The sequence below is a fragment of the Thamnophis sirtalis genome, unplaced genomic scaffold, assembly GCF_051295495.1.
Source record: "Thamnophis sirtalis isolate CommonGarterSnake01/CBP01778 unplaced genomic scaffold, rThaSir2_p1.2 scaffold_1, whole genome shotgun sequence".
NCBI lineage: Eukaryota > Metazoa > Chordata > Lepidosauria > Squamata > Natricidae > Thamnophis > Thamnophis sirtalis.
Genome location: NW_028261381.1, coordinates 75,663,005 through 75,687,255, shown reverse-complemented (window position 1 = coordinate 75,687,255; position 24,251 = coordinate 75,663,005). Strand labels below are relative to the sequence as shown.

Genomic DNA, 24,251 nt, shown 5'->3' with positions numbered 1-24,251 from the left:
CTCTTCGATTCCTATTAATTCTGCGGTAGTGAAAAATTTGTGACTTAGAATTACACATGATTGGTCCATTAGCCTTTGTTCACTGATATCACAATCCATGTGGTTCACCTTCCAAATCTGATACATTCGTTTTTGAAATCCACGTTTGCTGGCTCAGACTGATAGTAAGCTTTGATAATAGAGATGTTTTCTTCCCTAGTCTAGATTTTTTGCTTTTTTGCTTTTTCTTCCAGTAGCTTGTCAGCTGCATGCCTTGGTTGCCTAGCAGAGGGAGCTGATCCCTGTAGCTCATTTTGCGCAGAATGCCCAGGAGCCATAGCATCCAATGGAACCCTTGTTAATCTGGGCGACGGTTCAGCTGGCATAAATTTCATTTTTTTTGTATTCACCATATTTGAATGGATTGTGGAGCAAATTTTGTTTGGTTATTATTATTATTATTATTATTATTATCATCATCATCATCATTATCATTAATAATATTCTGTTTTTCTTACTCATTTTCACAGGTTTGTGGATGAATAGGGGCACAAGGAGCATACACCTTGTCTTTTGGGCAATGATAGGCTGTAAATGAGAGAATAAAACACATTATAAACAGGCAAAGATAATGATTCCAATAAGGGGGGAAAGTATATGGTACCTATACAACCTCTTTCTCTGTTTTTGTAGAACAACAAAACCAATAAAATATCTACAAGAGATTTCAAACTGTTTGAAGAATCAAGGGGAGAAAAGAGACCTTTTAACTTTTCTTTCTTGTTATTTATCTTTCTTCCTCTATTTTTCCCTTGAAGAAAAGAGTCAAATTCCCATGTTGTTCCACGAAGAGTGCTTTCTATTTAAGTTCAGAGGACTGAATCTTAAGTACAGTTATTTATACATTCATGGGGTGGAGGGGCAACTTCTTTCTTTTGGAAAACATTTACGTCCTGAAGAACTTGCAGTTGTTAATTAATTAATTTTTATTGCAAAAGAAAAAAACAACATTGTTTGTAACAGAAATAGCATCTTTGGATTTGTTTCTGAGCTGTTTAAAACAGATCTTGAAAGAATTATATTTAGAATATTTTCAGAAACTTTGCAGTTTTTAGGATCCCCCCCCCCTCAATCTGCTTTTCATTTCATTATTGTAAAAACATTTCTGTTGTGGAAACAAAGGACAAAAATAAGAGTGATAACAATTTAGTGAATTAATAAGCAATTTTGTCCAGTATTTCTGTTCAGTATTCCTCAGCTAGCATGGTTGGCTCAGGAATTCTGGGAGTCAAAAGTCCAAAAATCATAAAGGAGCCATAGTTAGCAATAGCAATAGCAGTTAGACTTGTATACTGCTTCATAGGGCTTTCAGCCCTCTCTAAGCGGTTTACAGAGTCAGCATATTGCCCCCACAGTCTTGGTCCTCATTTCACCCACCTCGGAAGGATGGAAGGCTGAGTCAACCTTGAGCCAGTGAGATTAGAACCGCTGAACTGCAGATAACAGTCAGATGAAGTGGCCTGCAGTACTGCACCCTAACCACTGCCCCACCTCGGCTCTTATAATGTGGGTTCTCCACCCACATTCTAGAAAAACAGAAAGACTGATACGAGAGAGCAGATATATCTGAAGACTGGAATACAATGAAGAATTAGCTGAAGCTTATGTTCTAAGTGCAACTTCCAAGAAATGGAATCCATTCCTTTTCTTCCCAGTGCTTTATACATTTTCTGCTACCTTGCATTTGCTTTTCAATCTTTTAAAAACAAGAATAAAGTCTGAAAAATGATTGGGATACAAGATGCAAATAATGTTTGCCCATGTCACCTTGTTGTTCTTCATTCTCTACTTACGGCATTTCCCTTCAGTTTTGTTCCTCCAGTCAGCACAAGCTCCGTTAGCCGTACAAAGAGAGGCATACATTTCAATGTAGACACAACTCAAGGAATCATTGGAAGGCTGACATGTTTCATGGATGCAGTTGTTATAGAAGTTTATTGGAGACAGATATTTATGGCAATCTGCAAAAATACTTTAAAACCAGGAAATGAAATTAAAATAATATCAATTAAGCGAGCTTTTTTTTTTCATGGTGAAGGTACAACTAAAAGAATAAGCCTTGTGGCAAGGCATGATACTGAAGCATTTAAAAATTCTGAATCTGCACTGCTATGTCATATTCCTAGACTACTATTCTATCTCATATATAAGAAATCTGTGCATCATTTGAATAGCTGGTAAATAATACAAAGTAATTCCTAATTCTGTGAGATATCATAATATTGCTATAGAAGGTCTATGTATAGTTGGGGAGACTATTCATGGCCCAAGGACTGGTTGTAGACTGAGCTAGCCTCCCATCTGGACTACAGTTAGAGCTGCTGCTTCATAGCTCAATAATCAGGTAATGCCCAGATCATGAAGAACTGCTATTCTGCTGGTGAAGCTCCCTTTCCTATCATTATGCCAGATAAGTGATAGGCTGCTGAGAAACAAGGGAAAGAAGAGAGGAAGGCTTGGTGAGTGGATAGAATTGGGGAATAGGAGTAGCTTGTAGACATCTATTTGATGGGCTGATACAGGACAAGTTGGAATATTCTTTATTGGCCAAGTGTGATTGGACACACAAGGAATTTGTCTCTGGTACATAAATTATGAGTATACACACAAAGTGCTAAGTCATAGATACATTGTCTATGGAGCTTCTCAGTCACTCAGGTCATGGTTATCCCAAAGGTGCTTTCTGGTTTTTCTTTGAAGACTCTTGGATGAGAAGTGAAACATCTCCAAAAAGAAACAAGAAAATCCAGTTGCCCCTTGGAAAGCACCTTTAGGTCATAAATCATAAATCATAAAAGACAAAAAACAAGTGATAAATCATAAGATACCAATAGGAAAGATAGTAGGAAAGATGAGAAGATGAGAAGGATAATTCAATTCATCCCCACTACATGGATAAATATATTTAGGGTTAGGGTTAGTCTTAATTATGGCAAAATTACAGTGAAGCAGGTAACCTGACCCTCAAGCAATTCTGCGGCACATGCTAGTTAATGTTTCTGCCTATAAATGAATATAGATGTGTTTTTGTGCATGCACCTCACAATCTTTCATATGATGCATGTTCAGGTCCTGCTCCTGCTATTCAAAATAACTTTATATTTGATGGGCCTCCAATGTTTTCTGGGAAGCTTTCATATTATTTGTTGTGCTAGAGACAAAAGAGGACATGTTTGCAAAAGCTGAGTTTCACTTACTCGCTTATAATCAGCTCGCACAAAGGTGATGGAGAGCTGCAGGGTGTTGGTGTTGGTATTGATGTTGGTGTTGGTGAGGTCTCCACTAGTGTAGTTGTGCTCATTGTAGGAGGTGGTGTTGGCACCTGGCAGTAGGGCTTATTGATATCAGGCACTTGCCAGTGGATTGCCATTTCTGAGCAGGAGGAAGCTTTCTGCCCATTGGGCTTGCGACAATCATCTGATTGGTCATTTGAACAGCTCCCTAGGAATAAAAAGAGGTGAATCATAAGTAGGCTAAAAATGCAATTTGTATGAATATTCAGCATGCGCACTTGAAATAACATTTAGATGGATTTCCTATTTCCATAATAAGAAATAATGATATAATATGGGCACATTTCTATAACATACAAGCATACACACATTGTGAATGATGGCTCACATCAGTATTTGTGTCTATTTGTATATGTGTGGGTGGATTTCCTTTATATCAGGGGTGTCAAACTCAAGGCCTGTGGCTAGAATCTGGCCCATGGGGTGCTTAGAATTGGCCTTGGGGTTGCCCTGGAAACAGCTTCTGCCAATGAAAACAGACCCCAACCTCTGTTTTCGGATGAGATAGCCTCCTGCAACCCTCTGCTAGGTAAAACAAAGCTCGCAGCCCTTCTTGTTTTTGCTGGCAGAGAGTTGCAGGAGACCATCCCAGCTGAAAACCGAGATTGGAAGCCTTTTTTCACTGGCAGAGCACTTGGGCCATCATAGGCACCCCTGACACAAGTGACATCAATATGGCCATGCCCACCCTGGCTACACGCATTGTGGCCCCCATAGGTCAAACATAACCCTGATGCATCCCTCAATGAGATTGAGCTTGACACCCTTGCTTTATAACAATTTACTTAGAAAGTGACATCACCTAAGCCTACATGGCTTGTTTCACAACCTAAACTGGGTCAAACCTGATTAGAAACTGGATGGAAAACCACTGGGAACTCCAACGCTGTTTGTGAAAAACGCTGGAAAAGTGAGAAATATCCCAGGAAAAACTTGTGAGAAACCATTTCCACAACACTGGTTAGCCAGTCTGCATGAATGAAATTATTGAAAGCTAGTACATCTTGAAGGCATTTTTATTTCTGAACTGAATCAAGCCACTGATTCAGCTAGATAGAAATAGCAGGAACTTTGAATTTTTTTATAAATGGAAATGCAAAGAGTTTGAAAGACAAATATTCTGACTGCTAAACATCAACTTACTACAACACTTTATTTTGATATTGATTTTTATAATAGTGGACATATTCACATATTAATTCATTTCTTTTAAAGGTACCTCCTTGAAGAGAAAGTGCTGAAATATTTTATTTATTCTTGTTACTTACCACACTGTCCCTCTGTGTTGTATTGAAAGAGTTCATGTGGAAGCATAATAAAGAAGACGAAACCATTGAAGGAAACAAAACTATTGATCTCAGATATTTCAATCACCATGGTCAAACCAGTACTAGTAGCCAAAATGCCATCTTTGGCAAAACCCTTTGTGACAGATTCGTTGCCAAAAAACATCTAGAAACATCAGGATAAAGAAGATTGAAGAGCATACTGCAGTATAAATCTGAACAATTTACCTTACACCATTCTAATGCATTTTAGTTCCATTGCTTCTATAATACTTATGTTCTGCTGCCTTTTAGAATTTTTTAAAAAATTTGTTTGTTGTAACCTGCCTTTTCCCCAAAGTACTGTTCAAGCTAACATTCAAATAATAATAACAATAATATTCTGACTTACTCGGAAGTGCCTGCATACTGAGGCATTACCTTAATATCTCTTAGGTCATTGGTTAGAACTGTTAAGTTTTTACCAGTCCCAGACTATGAATCAAATTGAAGATTAAATAAACTATTTGTATATGTGTATGTGTATACACACACGATATCTCCCTCCCACCCTCCCACCCTCCCTCTCTCTTTCTCTCTCCTTTTGTTTCCCATATGCATGTTTCTCTATCTGTATGATTCAGCGATGTCCAACTGTTTGAAATTGCAACTATACATAATTGGCAATAAAAATTTTTCCCTGAGTAAAATACAGCTGGCTGAACTGTTCAGGCTTGCAGCTTCTGAAGGGAGATAATCAATGGGCAACTAGAATGTGAAGGGCTGGATGTGTGAATACTCTTCTGTTCCTATCAAACATCTTTTCCAAAGGGCAGTGTTATGATTTGGTAGTCATCTGTTTACATGGGAAATGGTGTTTAGTTGCAGCCTGGGCTTAGCTATTACAACAGTTTCTGTTCCACCCTTCCATCACTATGTGGCTCTGTGAGTCATCTGGGAGCTTCTAATTCTACCACAGTGTGGCCTAATGGCATTGTTTCTAGGAAGATATTTATCTGAACTTTATGAAATGTATTTGTATGGGGAAACATCACACCGTAAATAAACTTTAATTCAAGATTAAAGTTAGAGTAGTTGGTCTGTCCTAAAGATAGCTCAACATTAAAAAAACACAAATTCTTTTCTCACCATAACAATAAGATTCAACAATTATTTTGCAATATTGTCTTACCATGACTATAGCTTTCTCTATTTGGTTGAAACATTATTATTTTTTAAAACCTTAGACACTTTACCTCGTTAACTCTCACTCCTTCATGCATTTCACTAACTAGTCGGATTTCCATAGAGTTGTAATATATAATCAGGGATCTGGAACAGGATTGATTATCAGCTACATCACAGAAGGCATTGTCAAGCAAAATACGGAGGTTTCCAAATTTATTCACAATCTCTTGTACCAAGATATAAGTGCAGTTGCCATGAAAAGTGTAAGAAGTGCCGTCAAAAGTCATAAAATTATAATGGTCCCAACCCTTACAGATACCTATGAGAAAAATTTCAAAAGGTACACATTTAGGCATGCAGTCTTCAGAAATTTTAACAAAGTATATTTAGTACACCACTGAAAGAATTAGTAACCATGACATTTGAAGGACTACAGAGCTCTCTAGTAACCATGAAAAAGTGACTAAATCATAACTTGGCTGATGCTATAGGTCAGCGATGGCGAACCTTTTTTGGCTCACTTGCCATAAGTGGGGGGAGCGAAGGGGGGTCATGTGTGGGTGTGCTGCACGCATAATGCAATGCATGACCCCCCCAGTGTGCATGCACACACTACAGTCATGACCCCCAATTTTTTGTATGCTTTTTTTGCCCTCCCCAGGGCAAAAACAGCCTCTCCTGCCTGCCCAGGGGCCTCCAAAGGCTTCAAAACGACCCTCCTAGCAATCCGGAAGTGACTTTCGGTTTGCTCGGAGGGTCGTTTTGACTGCTCCGGAGGTTTCAGGGAAGCCTCCAGAAGGTCCCTGCAACCTCTGGAGTGCTTAAAACACTCTCCAAGCAAACCGGAAGTCCATTCCCGAACTTCCGGTTTGCCCATAGGGCTGGTTTTTTGTGCTCTGTAGGCTTCAGGGAAGCTCATGAAGCCCCCGGAGGGCCTTTGGGAGGGGGTGGGGGGCTCTTTCCGCCTTCCCCAGGCTCCTATAAAGCCTCTGGAACCTGTGGAGGGCGAAAAATGGCTTTAAAAAGGGTGAACTCAGCTCCAAATGGCTTCATGTGCCATCTGTGGCTCGTGTGCCATAGTTCGCCATCCCGGCTACAGGTGATATATATATATGTTATATGTTATATTTACCTGTGCTCTATTGCCTCTTAGGCAGATGTGTTAACCATTGAGCTATTTGGGCATACCAGGGGTTGTGACTTTAAATATATACCTCTCACCCTGGCTGGCTGATAAGGAGTCGAGCCTTGTAGCTCAATGGTTAACACATCTGCCTAAGAGGCAATAGAGCACAGGTTCGGTTCCCAACAAGGGTGTGGCTAGCTGATGAGAGCTAAATAGCTTGAAATAGATCTATACTAGTCTCCCTTTATTTATTTATCAGCATAAATATAACAAATGTAACAAAAAAGCAACAGTAAAAAATATTGGGTTTCTGTCTGGATGGTCTCTTGTGACGAGCCAAAGACAGAGAGTGGAAGTGTGACCTTCCTCCCATATTTGGGCATACCAGGGGTTGTGACTATATATATATATATATATATATATATATATATATATATATATATATATATATATATATATATATATATATATATATATATATATATATATATATATATATATATATATATATATATATATATATATATATATATATATATATATATATATATATATATATGAGAGAATGATAGTCACAGATGACATAAAATTAAAATATAATATCTTTTCTTCCAGAAACCAAAGCTGGAATGCTACAAGTAGTTGCATAAATGTGGTGTAGTTAAACCTGACAGAGCTTACTCCTTTGTAAATATAAGTGTTAAACTGTAATCTATTTTGCTTACATTCACATTCATAGCGTTCTGTGCAACCATTTTTATCCACTATTCGCTTTGGTTCAAGTCTATTGGCACAGGTTATCTTCTCAGGTTGTGGGAGCGGTGACACAACAATTCGGTTGTTCCCCTCACATGTTGCTTTAGTGCAATTATTAAACATCCATGTTTCATTATACTGGGAGGTAAACAAGAGAACATTATTCTAAAATTATTGACCTCATTAAAAAGAAAGAAAGAAAGAAAGAAAGAAAGAAAGAAAGAAAGAAAGAAAGAAAGAGGTAAGGTCAGTTAGGGAGCAATGGGGACCAATCCTATTTGGGAAGCAAATGGGGATCTTTCCAATGTGCAGAAATAATACCATTTGGGAAACAAAGAGTGCCACCAGGGAGCAGCCAGTTGATTTTGTCTGGCCTCATAAGATAATCAGGTATACGTTTGCTTAGTAGCTGTATAAATAATCACTAAGAAATCCTAGGTTTTAAACTAGACTGGAAAAAGAATTTAAAAAATCACAACAAAAGTGCAATGGCAAATTATTTCCATAGTGTTGCCAGGAAAATTGCATGAATGTGTCCAGGGAGATACTATGAGTTGAGTAAAAAAAGACATGTTTTGCATATACAGAACTTCATTCAATCTTCTTCCTCAAGGACTGTGAAAGACTCTTGCTTGGAACAATGAGAGCTATGCTAAGGAAGATGGGACTAAAATAAGGACCTGAGTGTAAAGGAAGAGTCACTGTAGTTAGTTGTTCCCACCCAAGGTCTATAACACAATAAAGAAGAGCATTGAGTGCTATCCTCATAACATCATCCTTCTTTCCCTTTCTGGTGATAAAATAGTTGGCAGTGCACTTTTTGAAATGCTGACATCTCTGTCAATGTTTGTCACTGGATGGAAATATTGCTTATTGCAAAATATTAAAACAGATCAGTATTGGTTCTAAAGCAGATCACCCTTTCAGAAAGTGAGACCAACAGGAATCTTGAAAGCACAAGACTTCGTTTTGTGGATCCATGTTTGCAGTAAGAAAAAAAGTTACAACTGGAAATTTGAACATGGGTCTCCACATTCCATAGTCAACATCACTTTTTCTTTCCAAAGAGATTTGAAGGAGGTTCTTTTGTCAGGGTTCTGAGAGATGCCCTAATTAATTCATGAGCCTCGAGCCAAGTTTCAAAAGAAATCCAGTTATTTATTAGGAGCAACATGTCAGCATGTACCCGAATGGAGTTAACTCTGCCCCACGTGATTTATGGCCCAACCATGACCCAGTTTCCTCCCTCCTCCCAGGGTGCATCATAAATCACATTCTCCAATGGAGTATTTTCATGGGCTGTAAAAAATATGCCTCTCTGGTAACCTGGGATACAATCTGGAGAAAGATATCTGTGGAATGTGGTTCTGGTCATGGCAGCTCTCCCTTCCTGCCTATGGCAACTCAAGAGCAGGCCAAGAATGCTTTACGAGTTGACATGTTTCTTTTTTTTCAATTTGTTTTTAGAGCTTATGTGATACTTTGCATTTTGTCTTCTAGGTCAAGTACTGGGCAAAAGTAGATGTAGTCAGAGTGAGTTTTGGGAAATACAAGAAGGTGTTTGGGGACTTCATGTTATCACCCCAGATTTAAAACTCCAACGTTTGCTTTACTAAAAGCAAACGTTTAGCGAGTTGTGCCCCATTAGTATAAATTCCAAATGCAAGTCTTGTAAATGTCATATTTCATCCTAATCAATAGAAAATTGTATCGGGAGTGCATTAAAAAGAACATTACCTTTCTAGGTGGATCCACATTAAGGCAATATGGTGTAGAAGTTGAGGAAATGATTTCCTGAGTTCTTGTGGGAGTTGGGGAAGTGTGTGGTTTAGTTGGTAGAGCAGAAGTTGTAGAACTGACAATCGGTAATGTTCCTGTGGTTGTAACTGGATGGGGAGTTGTTGTAGGGCAGAATACTGGATACCTCTTAATTTCACAATTTGCATCACAGATTGCAACAAAACGGCATCCAGAACTATCAGTTTTATTATATATTACGTCCCCTGTTTAAAAGAATCAACAAATTAAAAAGCAGCATGAACAAATGCTATGAACCCAAACACATAATTAAATGTTAAAAGCATGTGTAATTCAAACATTATGTTTTATGATTGCAACATGTCTTCTAATCAAGTTTATGCAGAAGTAAATCTGGTATATTGTATAAGCATCAAATAAGTTATCATTAAAAGTGATTCAGGATGTGTTTTTTGAATGGAGGCCCATTGTTTTAAAGTGGGTGTTACTCCCCCCAAAACGTGGATGATATTACAGCTTTCATGATTTATAATGAGCAAGTGTCAAGAGAGAGGGAGGAGGGAGAGAGAGGGAGAGGGGGAGGGAGGGAGGGAGGGAAGGAGAGAGAGAGAAAGAGAGAGAGAGAGAGACTAGCACGAGGATCAATAACCATTCCTTTTTCTTGCCTAGCTCCAAATGGTGCCAGACAGAAATGGATAAATAATTTATTCCATCCAACTGCAAAATTTCCTGAATCTAAAGGGGAATAAGAGACTATATGCAAGCCAAAATCAATAGTTTTAAAATATTAAGCAAAATTATTGATAATTGAAAATTAACATAACACATTTATTAAGGAAAATGTTTCCTAATCAGAATATAAAACAATGCAGTCTCTAAGAAAAATACTCATCAAAAGGCAGATATTAACAGAAATGTTCACAAAAACCGTCCATATTATACAAACTGGGAGAATAAGAAAAATGTCTGAAAATATAATTTATACCCTTGTCTAGCTCAAGCCTGAGGATCCTGGGAAGAAACAGAACTCATGATCCAAATGCTGGGGAGCAGAGTGGCAAACTATACATTGCTCTCCCCATAAAAGGAATGACTAGCATATGGTAATGAATCTCGAAGGACCAATATCCTTATCCTAAATTAAGCATTCAAAATAGAAACTGATGCTGTCAGATGCATTATATAATAATAAAATATTAAATGCCTGAATAAATGACGGCATTTTCATTAGCTTCTCAGCAAAACAGCTTTTCCCAGATAAAGCAGTCGAAAAATATAGTGTACATATGTGGAAGGGTGAACTATAAATATATCTATAGTAAAAGCAATTTTTGGATGAAACTCACCAGGAGAAAATAAAGAATCAGGAGTTCCAGATACATGGCAGAAACATGGAGTTGCTCTGCTTAAAGTAGTTGCTAGTGTGGAACCTGATATTGACAAAGATACAAAATATAACATAGAAGTAACGATATGATATGAGTTTGATACCAACTGAAATTGTACTACCAAAATTTAATACTGCCTTTCAAAAATTACAGCAAGAGAAAAACTTCCTATCCCTACAAAAATCAGAGTTAACTTAAAAAATTCTACAACCACACTTAGGACAACAGCCTCATACTTAGGAGAGTCATTCACTACTGACTACATCAAATCCATATTTATTGAAAGTACTGTCAGAAAAATCCAGCCTTAGGCCACATATTGTAATATCAATTAAGCAAACGTGAATGAAGAACTTGTTTCTTTAAAAAATGGGAGCAAATACAACTTCCCATTAAAATAGAAAAATTGCTACAACAGCTGAATTGATAAATATGCATTGAAAAATGGGCCTTGAATGTCTTGCTGAGAACATGTAAGATAATAATGGAAATGACATGATATACTCTATTGCTCCTTTCTCTCTGTTTTTGGGGTCATCAAATAAGTATTTCATGGAATACTTATTTGGAATAGAAAGATTTGTAGTTGTTTGCTTACCAGTTGATACTCCTAGACTCGTAGACACAAGAGTTGACAATGGAGGAGAAACAATTGTGGTTATATGCTTTCCTGTTGTTACTCCAGAAGTGACTGGTTTTGTTGTTGGTGGAGTAGGGAGAGTAGTGGTTGTTTGCTTTCCTGTTGTTACTTCTGCACTTGTAGACACCACGAGTGTGCTTGGACTGGTGGTGGATGCAGGGGAGATAATTCCAGAAGTGACTGGTTTTGTTGGTGGTGGAGTAGGGAGAGTAGTGGTTGCTTGCTTTCCTGTTGTTATTTCTGCACTTGTAGACACCAGGGGTGTGCTTGGACTAGTGGTGGATGCAGTAGAGATAATTCCAGAAGTGACTGGTTTTGTTGTTGGTGGAGTAGCGAGAGTAGTGGTTGTTTGCTTCCCTGTTGTTACTTCTGCACTTGTAGACACCATGGGTGTGCTTGGACTAGTGGTGGATGCAGTGGAAATAATTCCAGAAGTGACTGGTTTTATTGTTGGTGGAGTAGGGAGAGTAGTGGTTGCTTGCTTTCCTGTTGTTACTTCTGCACTTGTAGACACCGGTGGTGTGCTTGGACTAGTGGTCGATGCAGTGGGGATAATTCCAGAAGTGACTGGTTTTGTTGTTGGAGGAGTAGGGAGAGTAGTGGTTGTTTGCTTTCCTGTTGTTACACCTGCACTTGTAGACACCAGGGGTGTGCTTGGACTAGTGGTGGATGCAGTGGAGATAATTCCAGAAGTGACTGGTGTAGAAGGCTGGGGAGTAGAGGTAGTGGTCCCAATAAAATGTGTACGTGTTGTTTGGGGTATATAAGGTGGTGGTGTTTTTTCTCCAGTGGATGGAGTTATCTCTCCAGTGCTAGCAATAATATGGATTGATGTTGTGGCCTGAGATGTTGACAATGGAATAGAAAGAGTTGTAGTTATCTGCTTTCCTGTTGTTACTTCTGCACTTGTAGACACTAGGGGTGTGCTTGGACTACTGGTTGATGCAGTGGTGATAATTCCAGAAGTTACTGGTTTTGTTGTTGGTGGAGTAGGAAGAGTAGTGGTTGTTTGCTTTCCTGTTGTTATTTCTGCACTTGTAGATACCATGGGTGTGCTTGGACTAGTGGGCAATGCAGTGGAGATAATTCCAGAAGTGACTGCTTTTGTTGTTGGTGGAGTAGGGAGAGTAGTGGTTATTTGCTTTCCTGTTGTTACTTCTGCACTTGTAGACACCGGTGGTGTGCTTGGACTAGTGGTGGATGCAGTGGAGATAATTCCAGAAGTGACTGGTTTTGTTTTTGGTGGAGTAGGGAGAATAGTAGTTGTTTGCTTTCCTGTTGTTACTTCTGCACTTGTAGACACCGGTGGTGTGCTTGGACTAGTGGTGGATGCAGTGGTGATAATTCCAGAAGTGACTGGTTTTGTTGTTGGTGGAGTAGGAAGAGTAGTGGTTATTTGCTTTCCTGTTGTTACTTCTGCACTTGTAGACACTAGGGGTGTGCTTGGACTAGTGATTGATGCAGTGGTGATAATTCCAGAAGTGACTGGTTTTGTTGTTGGTGGAGTAGGAAGAGTAGTGGTTGTTTGCTTCCCTGTTGTTACTTCTGCACTTGTAGACACCATGGGTGTGCTTGGACTAGTGGTCAATGCAGTGGAGATAATTCCAGAAGTGACTGCTTTTGTTGTTGTTGGAATAGGGAGAGTAGTGGTTATTTGCTTTCCTGTTGTTACTTCTGCACTTGTAGACACCGGTGGTGTGCTTGGACTAGTGGTGGATGCAGTGGAGATAATTCCAGAAGTGACTGGTTTTGTTTTTGGTGGAGTAGGAAGACTAGTGGTTATTTGCTTTCCTGTTGTTATTTCTGCACTTGTAGATACCATGGGTGTGCTTGAACTAGTGGTCAATGCAGTGGAGATAATTCCAGAAGTGACTGCTTTTGTTGTTGGTGGAGTAGGGAGAGTAGTGGTTATTTGCTTTCCTGTTGTTACTTCTGCACTTGTAGACACCGGTGGTGTGCTTGGACTAGTGGTGGATGCAGTGGTGATAATTTCAGAAGTGACTGGTTTTGTTGTTGGTGGAGTAGGAAGAGTAGTGGTTATTTGCTTTCCTGTTGTTACTTCTGCACTTGTAGATACCATGGGTGTGCTTGGACTAGTGGTCAATGCAGTGGAGTTAATTCCAGAAGTGACTGCTTTTGTTGTTGGAGGAGTAGGGAGAGTAGTGGTTATTTGCTTTCCTGTTGTTACTTCTGCACTTGTAGACACCGGTGGTGTGCTTGGACTAGTGGTGGATGCAGTGGTGATAATTCCAGAAGTGACTGGTTTTGTTGTTGGTGGAGTAGGGAGAGTAGTGGTTATTTGCTTTCCTGTTGTTACTTCTGCACTTGTAGACACCGGTGGTGTGCTTGGACTAGTGGTGGATGCAGTGGTGATAATTTCAGAAGTGACTGGTTTTGTTGTTGGTGGAGTAGGAAGAGTAGTGGTTATCTGCTTTCCTGTTGTTACTTCTGCACTTGTAGACACCGGTGGTGTGCTTGGACTAGTGGTGGATGCAGTGGTGATAATTCCAGAAGTGACTGGTTTTGTTGTTGGTGGAGTAGGGAGAGTAGTGGTTATTTGCTTTCCTGTTGTTACTTCTGCAGTTGTAGACACCATGGGTGTGCTTGGACTGGTTGCCAATGTTGTGCGTGGTATGGTGGATGAACTGGCTGTTGTGGAAGTGTACATTGTTTGGGTTGATGTAGGTTTGGAAGTTACTGATGTTGTTCCTTGTTGGCAATGGCTGTAATCACAACAAAGGAATTTCACCTGGTAGTTGAGACATTGATATGGTTTCTTTGTCTGCTCTGTATGTTTACACACTAGTCCAACCTTTACGTTGCACTGGATATTTTGCTCAGGGGCAGGATTCGTAGTGTGTGCATAGTCCTTTGCCTGGCATTGAATATCTTGCGGATGCTCACAAGCCAATCCACGTGCTCGTATGTCTTCAAAGCGCTCAAAATCACCATTAGGGCTAGTTTTTGCATTGTGGTCATCAAACCATTGGGTCCACTCACATTTAGGATGGCAAGTTGTGGATATGGGAAGCACTGAACTTGGTGTAGAAGGCTGGGGAGTAGAGGTAGTGGTCCCAATAAAATGTGCACGTGTTGTTTGGGGTATATAAGGTGGTGGTGTTTTTTCTCCAGTGGATGGAGTTATCTCTCCAGTGCTAGCAATAATATGGATTGATGTTATGGCCTGAGATGTTGACAATGGAATAGAAAGAGTTGTAGTTATCTGCTTTCCTGTTGTTACTTCTGCACTTGTAGACACTAGGGGTGTGCTTGGACTACTGGTTGATGCAGTGGTGATAATTCCAGAAGTGACTGCTTTTGTTGTTGGTGGAGTAGGGAGAGTAGTGGTTATTTGCTTTCCTGTTGTTACTTCTGCACTTGTAGACACCGGTGGTGTGCTTGGACTAGTGGTGGATGCAGTGGAGATAATTCCAGAAGTGACTGCTTTTGTTGTTGTTGGAGTAGGGAGAGTAGTGGTTATTTGCTTTCCTGTTGTTACTTCTGCACTTGTAGACACCGGTGGTGTGCTTGGACTAGTGGTGGATGCAGTGGTGATAATTCCAGAAGTGACTGCTTTTGTTGTTGGTGGAGTAGGGAGAGTAGTGGTTATTTGCTTTCCTGTTGTTACTTCTGCACTTGTAGACACCGGTGGTGTGCTTGGACTAGTGGTGGATGCAGTGGTGATAATTCCAGAAGTGACTGGTTTTGTTGTTGGTGGAGTAGGAAGAGTAGTGATTATTTGCTTTCCTGTTGTTACTTCTGCACTTGTAGATACCATGGGTGTGCTTGGACTAGTGGTCAATGCAGTGGAGATAATTCCAGAAGTGACTGCTTTTGTTGTTGGTGGAGTAGGGAGAGTAGTGGTTGTTTGCTTTCCTGTTGTTACTTCTGCACTTGTAGACACCAGGGGTGTACTTGGACTAGTGGTCAATGCAGTGGAGATAATTCCAGAAGTGACTGGTTTTGTTGTTGGTGGAGTAGGGAAAGTAGTAGTTGTTTGCTTTCCTGTTGTTACTTCTGCACTTGTAGACACCAGGGGTGTGCTTGGACTGGTGGCCGATGTTGTGCGTGGTATGGTGGATGAACTGGCTGTTGTGGAAGTGTACATTGTTTCGGTTGATGTAGGTTTGGAAGTTACTGATGTTGTTCCTTGTTGGCAATGGCTGTAATCACAACAAAGGAATTTCACCTGATAGTTGAGACATTGATATGGTTTCTTTGTCTGCTCTGTATGTTTACACACTAGTCCAACCTTTACGTTGCACTGGATATTTTGCTCAGGGGCAGGATTCGTAGTGTGTGCATAGTCCTTTGCCTGGCATTGAATATCTTGCGGATGCTCACAAGCCAATCCACGTGCCCGTATGTCTTCAAAGCGCTCAAAATCACCATCAGGGCTAGTGTTTGCATTGTGGTCATCAAACCATTGGGTCCACTCACATTTAGGATGGCAAGTTGTGGATATGGGCTGCACTGAACTTGGTGTAGAAGGCTGGGGAGTAGAGGTAGTGGTCCCAATAAAATGTGCACGTGTTGTTTGGGGTATATAAGGTGGTGTTGTTGTTGTTTCAGCAATTGGTGTTGTTCCTCCGGTAGTTTTAGTAGCAGTTGTTGATGTCAAAGGACCACATGCTTCAAAATTGCAACATAAGAATTTGACCTCATAGTCATAGCACACTGGTGGAGCCTGATCCTTGTTATTGCAAATCAAGCCATCAGTTGGTGTACATACTACATTTTGACCGAGAGACTGCACTGTTTCTTCGCGAAATTCTTTTGCTCTGCATTCCACTTTATCTGGATTTTTGCAAAGATTATATCCTTTCGCTCTTATGTTTTCCGGAGTTTCATAATCTCCATTGGTTGATTCATATGATGGGTTGCTAACATCATACCAACCCATCCATCTACAAACTTTATGCACACACATTGTTGTTCTTGTTGGAATTGATTCTGTAACATAAAACATAATTGTTTCATAAATGTGTATCAATAACCTGTGCTTTTGAGAAGCAGACTTCTTTTGCCTCTTGTATAATTTATTATCTAAATGTAGATACCTTTAAAAAAAGGCAGTATTCTTTGTGATGCTTTTAACTTTAAGGAAACAAAATAGAAAAGATGTTTATGTACAGGTACTCCTCAACTTACAATAGTTCATTTATTGAGCTTTTGAAGTTATAATGGCACTGAAAAAAGTGACTTATTACCATTTTTCATACTTATGACGATTGCAGCATCCCCATGGTCATGTGATTTACATTTGGATGCCTGACAACTGACTCACATTTATGATGATTGCAGTGTCTCAGAGTCATGTGATTTCCTTTTGCAAACTTTTCACAAGCAAAGTCAATAGGGAAACCAACTTCACTTAACAGCCATGCTACTAATTTATGAACTGCAGTGATTCCCTTAACAAATCTGGTAAGGTTGTAAAATGGGGCAAAACTCACTTAACAAATTTCTCACTTAGCAGCATACATTTTGGGTTCAATTGTGGTCACAAGTTGAGGACTAACTGTATAAATTTTTTATTTTATATATAGAATCATGTAACAAAGCCAAGCAATTCTTGTAGTTCTCATTATCATATTTTCCTTTGCTTTGGAAAATATTTATTGTACTTTAAACTTTGAATATCAATAACAAAAATAATCTTGTCTTGTTTCCAAAAATCTATCTTGTGTTTTCATGTATATTGAGAGCATATGCACCAAAGACAAATTCTTTGTGTGTCCAATCACACTTGGCCAATAAAGAATTATATTCTGTTCTGTTCTGTTCTGTTCTATTCTATTCTATTCTATTCTATTCTATTCTATTCTATTCTATTCTATTCTATTCTATTCTATTCTATTCTAATAATGAAATTGTACGTGGATTCAAATTCCTCTTGACACTTATTTTTGTCCTGTCCTGATTCAGATAGCAGACTGTAGGAACTGTATATATTGTACAATTGTTGAATCGCTCGGTCATTAGCTTTTGTCCTTTTTTAAAAAAAGTACCAGGTGCTTCACGTCTTTTATTTTTTTTAAATGTATTTGCTTTATAAATAAAGTGAAAGAAATTAATATTTTAATTCTGTTAAGATTTGAAATTATTTTTCAGTTAATGCATTCAAATATCAGACTTAATATGTCTCTGGTGAGAATTGAGAATGGGCCCAAGCTGTCTATAATATCTACGTCACATTGTGACATTAACCAATAATTGTTTGTTTGAAGTACGTAATAAATTATCTGCAGCAGGAAGGCCACCTGCTGCAGACAAGAGATCAGTACCTTGATTTCTTGCTCTTCATGGATGGGTCCTGTCTGATTCAAGATATAAACACTGTTCTTCCCTCCCTCCATCTCAACAGGCTTTAGTCTTCCCTGAGAATGTTTGCTCTTTTTTACATTCACTCTGATACTTCTGTTTCCAGAGGTAGGAACATACTATTCAGAAAGATGTTGCTTTTCTCTGCAAAATTCAGTATTTCATCACTGGAGGAAGAAGATTCCTCCAAATCACAAGATACTTGCAGTAGGCCTTTGGAATTTTTTAAATAGGTAATAGTTGTATTCTCTTTGCAATTATTCGTGTAGATCTGGTGGTGCTGATTCCCATTTTGGTTCATTTATAGCCTTTGACAGTATCTAATATCATCTAGATATATGGGGGCAAGTATATTGGGAAAGGATCAATGTCAGAAAAGCTGGTGTCAAATCCAAACTATGGAATGAAATACCTGTTCTACTTGAAGTTGTGAATTCAAATGGTGGTTTTGTGGTAGTTCCAGCACATTGATAGACGTCTCTATTGATTGTTCCATTGATGTCACAAATTGCAGTTATACATGAACCCAAGCCATCCGTGGTATTGTAAATGACTTCCTTGTAGTTATACCTCTTTCCTTCGTAGTAGCAGTAGCAAGCTGCATTTAGAAAATAAGAATGTGTGTCTAGACAAAGTTGTATCAAACAATTTTATGGCACTATTAATAAATATTTTCAAGTTACCTTTAGTATCATGTTCACAGCTAATAATGCCTTCATTGGTACATTTACTGTAAGAAACAACAACATGATTCATTAAAAACATGTTCCAATTTATTTCCTATTAAATTCCACTGAATAGCTTTGCTTTCATATATCTCAAATAGGAATATTCAACATCTCTGATGAATATCATAGGTGTTACACTGAAATATGATTCTCTAGCAACTGAAAGAAAGGGTCTAATAATAACTCCAACATTTTGATTCTCTAAAAAGTGCCCATGTTTGACATCTGAGTGCCATACAAAGGGGTGAGCTCCCATTACTTGTTCCAGCTCCTACCCACCTAGCAGTTCGAAAGTATGGAAATGCGAGTAGAGTAATAGATGCCAGTTCAGTGGGAAGGTAACAGACTTCCATGTGCCTTTGGCCACATGCTGGCCACATAATTACAGAAATTATCTTTGGACAATGCTGGCTCTCTTGGCCAAAAAACAGAGATAAGCACTGTGCCCTACAGTAAGACATGACTGGGCAGTGAAAACTTTACCTTTTATACAGCTATTAACTTATTGAAAAGGACAGGCATCAGTGACTACAAGAATTGAAATGTATGTAAATTATTTTAAGAAACATTATTGAGCATACATAGGGTATAGATATTAATGGACACACACACACATTTTGTTTATTGAGTATCTAAACTAAACTTAAACTGAAGCTGTGGTTTCTACCAAATAGATTCCTCTAAGAAGAGAATAACCACCAGCAAGCTGGATGGATTCAGTTACAATGGCAATAGGTGTAGTATTGGAAGACCTTCAATATCCAGGTGAAGGATGGATCATCATTGAAAAAAAATCTATCTGTGTGGTCACTAAGAGTCACCAATGTTTTGATAGTACATAATTAATCAATCATACAATGAATTAACGCTAACATTATTGTAAGTGTATGAAAATGAACAGAGTCATTTTGGAGTCACTGCAACATGTTTTCTGATTATACCTACTGTACCAAGACTTGTAGTGTTTATTATTACTCACCATGATTGACATACCACTCCAGTAGTAAAGGTTTCTCCTAACTGATGATAGTTACCCGAAGCATCATAACAGCCGCAAACACTAACACATTTCATCTCTTCCTCATTAAAATAAGGCTTATCTACTGGGCAATGTGGATAGCAACCTAAGTGGAAGGAAGGGATAAAGGGCAAAGAAAAACCAATAACCTAGATGATATTGAATTCAAACAAAGTGATTATTCACATACAGCATTTAAGCTGCTTTGGATCAATTCCAAGACCAAGATTCCACAAACTAGTCTTTTAATATGTTCTATATTACTTTAAAATTGCTAGACTGTCCATTATAAAAGATAAACAGAATAATGTCTCTTAATATAGTCTTGGGCATTTTATTGTCCACATTTGGCCCTTTAGCTATCCCTGTCTGGCCAGTTGAAAATTAGAAATAAAATGTAAATCAGTGTATGCCATTATGCAATATAATTGCATTGCTTTTACTATGAAGGTAACTGCTTTTTTCCCAATTTACATGTGTGCATGCATGTGTGTGTGCATCTTCATAGCCCTATTGGGTTAAGCCTCCACAACAGTTCTAATTTAGAATTTGTCATTTCCACACACACCCTTCCCCCATTGATTTCTCTGGTATATGTATTTTATAGCTTTGATCAGTATAATGACTAAATTCTTCCAAATAATATATTTTTCTTTTTTCTTTTTGCCATTTACCCCCTCTGAAATTCTCCTCTTCACAGTCCCAATATTCCTGATCATTACTGAGAATTAAAAAGATGGGTGAAATACTGGTGCATTGCCTTTTTATCAGTCTCCTCAATCTGCAACTTGAGGTAGAAAAGATTGATATTGAAATAAAAGATGCAGAAAGAAAAGGCGAACACTCTATTCAGCTCTGTATACCCATCTAGTTCACAACTATTAAAGTAGGCTAATCATTAAATCTGATGGTAGATTTCTAGCCCCATGCCTTGGGAGGGTCTCAGAAAGATTAACTACAAATTATTTGAAGTGAAAGACAGAAACATAATAGGTATTAAACATAATAGACATTCTTTATAGAGTGATAACTTTGACCTACTATGCTATAAATAATCATTATGCTCCTATAAGATATTAGCCAACTGTTAAATAGCACGTTATAACATTAGCTGACACACATATGATAAAAAACATCTTCTCACCTTCCAAGCCGGGTAAATTATGAGCACACCTCCCACTTGGATTCCTACAGGTCTTCATGCATGGGGCTCCACAAGGTTTGTAGTGCCATTCACATTGACCTTCTTTATTATAATAGTCACAAAACATGGCTAAGGGAACAAAGAGAAAAACATGAAGAATCAGACATCTCAATTCTTGAGAAATGCTACAGCTTATGTCACTATGAAAATAATCACATTTTAATGCCTGCATTTTAATGATTGGAAGATAACCACTCAGGCATGAGATGAAATAATGCCCTCACTTGATTCAAATGCTTGAAGTAATGTCTGTCTAGCACAGACATGGGGAATGATGACCCCTTTATGACTTGTGGACTTCAACTCCCAGTATTCCTGAGCTGGCTCAGAAATTCTGGGAGTCAAAGTCGACAATTCATAAAAGGACATTGTTCCCCACCCCTCATCTAGCATGATGAGTCTGACTTCTGTTTTCCATCACAGGTTGGCCAGTTGTTGATTTAATAAATATTAATAGTTGCACAAATATCTAGATGTTTCCTTCATTGCATTTTTTGATAAGGCATGGTATGAGAACATTGTCATATCCTCAGGGGGTGAGATAATCTCCAAGTTGATACTTCACTTCCCAGCTTTGGATTGGCATTGTCCATGCAATCATATATGATACTCACGGCAAATTGATGGTGTTCTCCATGATACACATACTCCATGATCACTACATACTTTAGCATATGCAGCTACAGCTGTACAGAAACATTTACAGTCTCCCCCAGTGTCACAAGCACAGGAATCAGTCACACAGGCTTCATAGTATTTAGTTGGGTCCACCTATGAAGAAATGAAACAGACACTACATCTTTTGATCTTCTAGGCACAATTTTCTCAAACGTTTGTGCAAAACATTGACTAAAGGTGAACTAAAATCAATTTGTTAAGGGACGTGGTAATTAAGCGAGTTGTCAAGTGATCCAATCCAAGTTTATGAACATTTTAACCAGTTTTTTTTAAGCAAATGATGCGGCTGTTAAATGAATCATATGGTCATTATGTGAATCTGGCTCCCCTGAAGTGACTTTGCTTTGTGGAAGCTGGTTGGGAAGATGACCACAAAATGCTGCAACCATCATATATGTGAGCTAGTTACCAAGTGCCCAAATTGCAATAATTTGACCTCTGGGGTGTTGTGAAAGGTTGTAACTTTCAGAACATGTCATAAGGAACTTTTTCTGAGGACATCATAACTTCAAACCATCATTAAATGAAAGGTTGTAATTCAGGACAACCAGTAGGTAGGTAGGTATGCAGACAGATAGACAGGCGATTGTCACCTGAAAGAATGATCTCCTTTGAAAAATCTGCTCTGAGAGTTTGGTGTACCTGAGAGTGGCAGGCAGCAAAGTCTTTACTGTTGATGATGCTGCACATCTTCTGTGACCAAGCTTTCCTATAAGGATTCTTGGCGCAAGGATCCTTGACACATTTGGCATCGGGGCATGTGGGTGATACCTTCCAACTGTTTCCAAACTCCAGTACATCACCTACTACAGATCGACTCCGAGTTGTAAAGTCATTAACTCCATTTCCATCATTGTTCCCACACAGTCCACAGACCCCACCCTGAAGAAAGGAGCACAAAAATTAATTGAATTATAGAGAATGTGCAACACATGTAATGCTTGATTTTTCAGTTCAATTAATCAACATATCACCAACTCTAAAGTTCATTTATAATAGGAAAGTTTCCTTTATTCTTCCTACTACATTATTTTAACCCTTTCAGTAAAAGAATAAAACTTGTGTGTGGCCTTATGTCTACATTTTGAGACATTTACTACTGATTTTGTATCATGTTCATAATCTAAACTGAATTATGTTACTAAAATTATTATTTATTACTGAACTAGCAAAGAAATCAACAAATATGCAAAGAAAAAGGAAGGGAGGGAGGGAGGAAGAAAAGAAAGAAAAAAGAAAAAAGGAAGGAAGGAAGGAAGGAAAAAGTTTTGTTTCATTTCATTTATGAGAATTGTTAATTTAGGATCAAAAAGACTAGTGCAGATTTATTCTGCCATTTGGCTTCAGACCCTAATGGAAATATATCAGGCTGAAGGTGGCTAAGAGAAGACCCCAGCATATCCTGGTCTCTTCCTCCCCATCTTTTAAACTGTAATTATTAAGAATATTTATTGTTCATGGTTTTATTGGCTTTAATATTTGTAAGCCACTCAGAGTGCCTCAAAGTGAGATGGGTGGCAAATAAAATAAATAAATAAATAAATCCTCCCCACCAACTCCAGTAGAATGGTTCCTTCTGTTTGATCCTATAGATCTGGAAGCAGGCTATAGGGGAGAATCTTCACTGATTTCCCACTTCTTTCTATGATCCTTTGAAGATTTTTTAACTTTTAGAACACTTTTTGAGAATTCCTTCCTTTCCATTCAGCATGACTGGGATTTTAATGACTACAAACCTAGATAAAATCTAGATGATTTTTTAAAATAAGACAGTTCCATTTATATCAGTTTTTGCCAAACACCTAAGGAAATCCATCCATGAGAGACATGTTTTTAAAATGTTTTCAAACAAGGACTCAGCCAATCTACTCGCCATTTTCTTTCTGATTCAGCTGGATCTCAACTTACTATGTGGTATCTTTAAAGAGTGGGAAGAAGGCAAGGTAGAAAAGACAATTTTTACTATTCCAGTTATGTACACATATATGGATCCATTCTCAAACCTTCAATTGTTTTGTGCATTAAATTTTAAACCATTTTGACGAGGACTTTAGACAGAGAGTTAGGGAGCTAAGGAATGAATACACATTTTCTAAAAAAAAAATGTAGAAAATACAGTATCCAAATCAGGGTTGTGTTTGACCTCCAGGGCTGGAGTTGGCGTGGCCAGGGTGGCCATGGCCAGCTCGACATCACTCGTGTTGGGGGCACCTTTGGTGGCCTGTGTACTCTGCCAGGAAAACAGTCTCCCGACCTGAGCTCCATTTCTGGCTGTGATAGCCTCTGCAACCCTCTGCCAGTGAAAACAGAGCCCCAGAGGACCCCATGCAGCCCTTGTGAGCACTGTTTTCAGCTGTGATGGCCTCGTGCAATCCTCTGCCAGAGAAACGGAGCTCAGGAGGCCACACATGGCCCTCTCAAGCTCTGTTTTCGCTGGCAGAGGCACCACGGCCTGGTCCTTCACTGTTTCCAAGCGCCCTGTGAGCCAGATCCAGCCCACGGGCCTTGAATTTGACACCCCTCATATAGGAGAATCTGTGACTCTAACCAATCTCTCCAATTAGCTGTTCCAGACCTCCTTCTTCTCTTGTTTCCAGTTACTTCTGCTTTCTCCCACAAGATGTGCTCCAAGTCCTCTCTATTATATATTACTTAATGGGACCCAGGAAATATGCATTCTCCGTTGTAGGAACCGCCCTATGGAACATACCCCTTGCCTCAAGATTTGATATTTTATTTGTGTACCGTTTGGCAGAGTGACTCCAAGGAATCCTAGCATCATTTAGGCAAGGGGTGAGCCTGGTTTGTTGCTGTTGGGTTTTGTTTGGTGAGTGTATCTTTGCTGT

The 24,251-nt window shown here is 38.8% G+C and overlaps 1 protein-coding gene across 3 annotated transcripts in view; it reads right to left on the bottom strand.

Moving 5' to 3' along the window:
• Positions 1-24,251, bottom strand: part of LOC106549553 (uncharacterized) — a 69,758-nt gene that overhangs the window by 15,357 nt on the left and 30,150 nt on the right. The window contains exons 24-39 of one of the 3 annotated variants that reach the window (XM_087716414.1): positions 22,048-22,287; positions 21,342-21,498; positions 20,668-20,796; positions 19,485-19,629; positions 18,461-18,507; positions 18,190-18,375; positions 14,493-16,406; positions 11,412-13,970; positions 10,772-10,855; positions 9,405-9,670; positions 7,637-7,805; positions 5,854-6,104; positions 4,601-4,784; positions 3,237-3,480; positions 1,833-2,011; positions 498-567 (exon numbers count right to left, since the gene is read on the bottom strand). In XM_087716414.1, coding sequence (XP_087572540.1) covers positions 498-567; positions 1,833-2,011; positions 3,237-3,480; positions 4,601-4,784; positions 5,854-6,104; positions 7,637-7,805; positions 9,405-9,670; positions 10,772-10,855; positions 11,412-13,970; positions 14,493-16,406; positions 18,190-18,375; positions 18,461-18,507; positions 19,485-19,629; positions 20,668-20,796; positions 21,342-21,498; positions 22,048-22,287 — 6,824 coding nt within the window. Of the gene's footprint in view, positions 1-497; positions 568-1,832; positions 2,012-3,236; positions 3,481-4,600; positions 4,785-5,853; positions 6,105-7,636; positions 7,806-9,404; positions 9,671-10,771; positions 10,856-11,411; positions 16,407-18,189; positions 18,376-18,460; positions 18,508-19,484; positions 19,630-20,667; positions 20,797-21,341; positions 21,499-22,047; positions 22,288-24,251 lie in introns of all 3 variants that reach the window. The other 2 variants (XM_087716420.1, XM_087716406.1) reach the window with 2 other exon arrangements.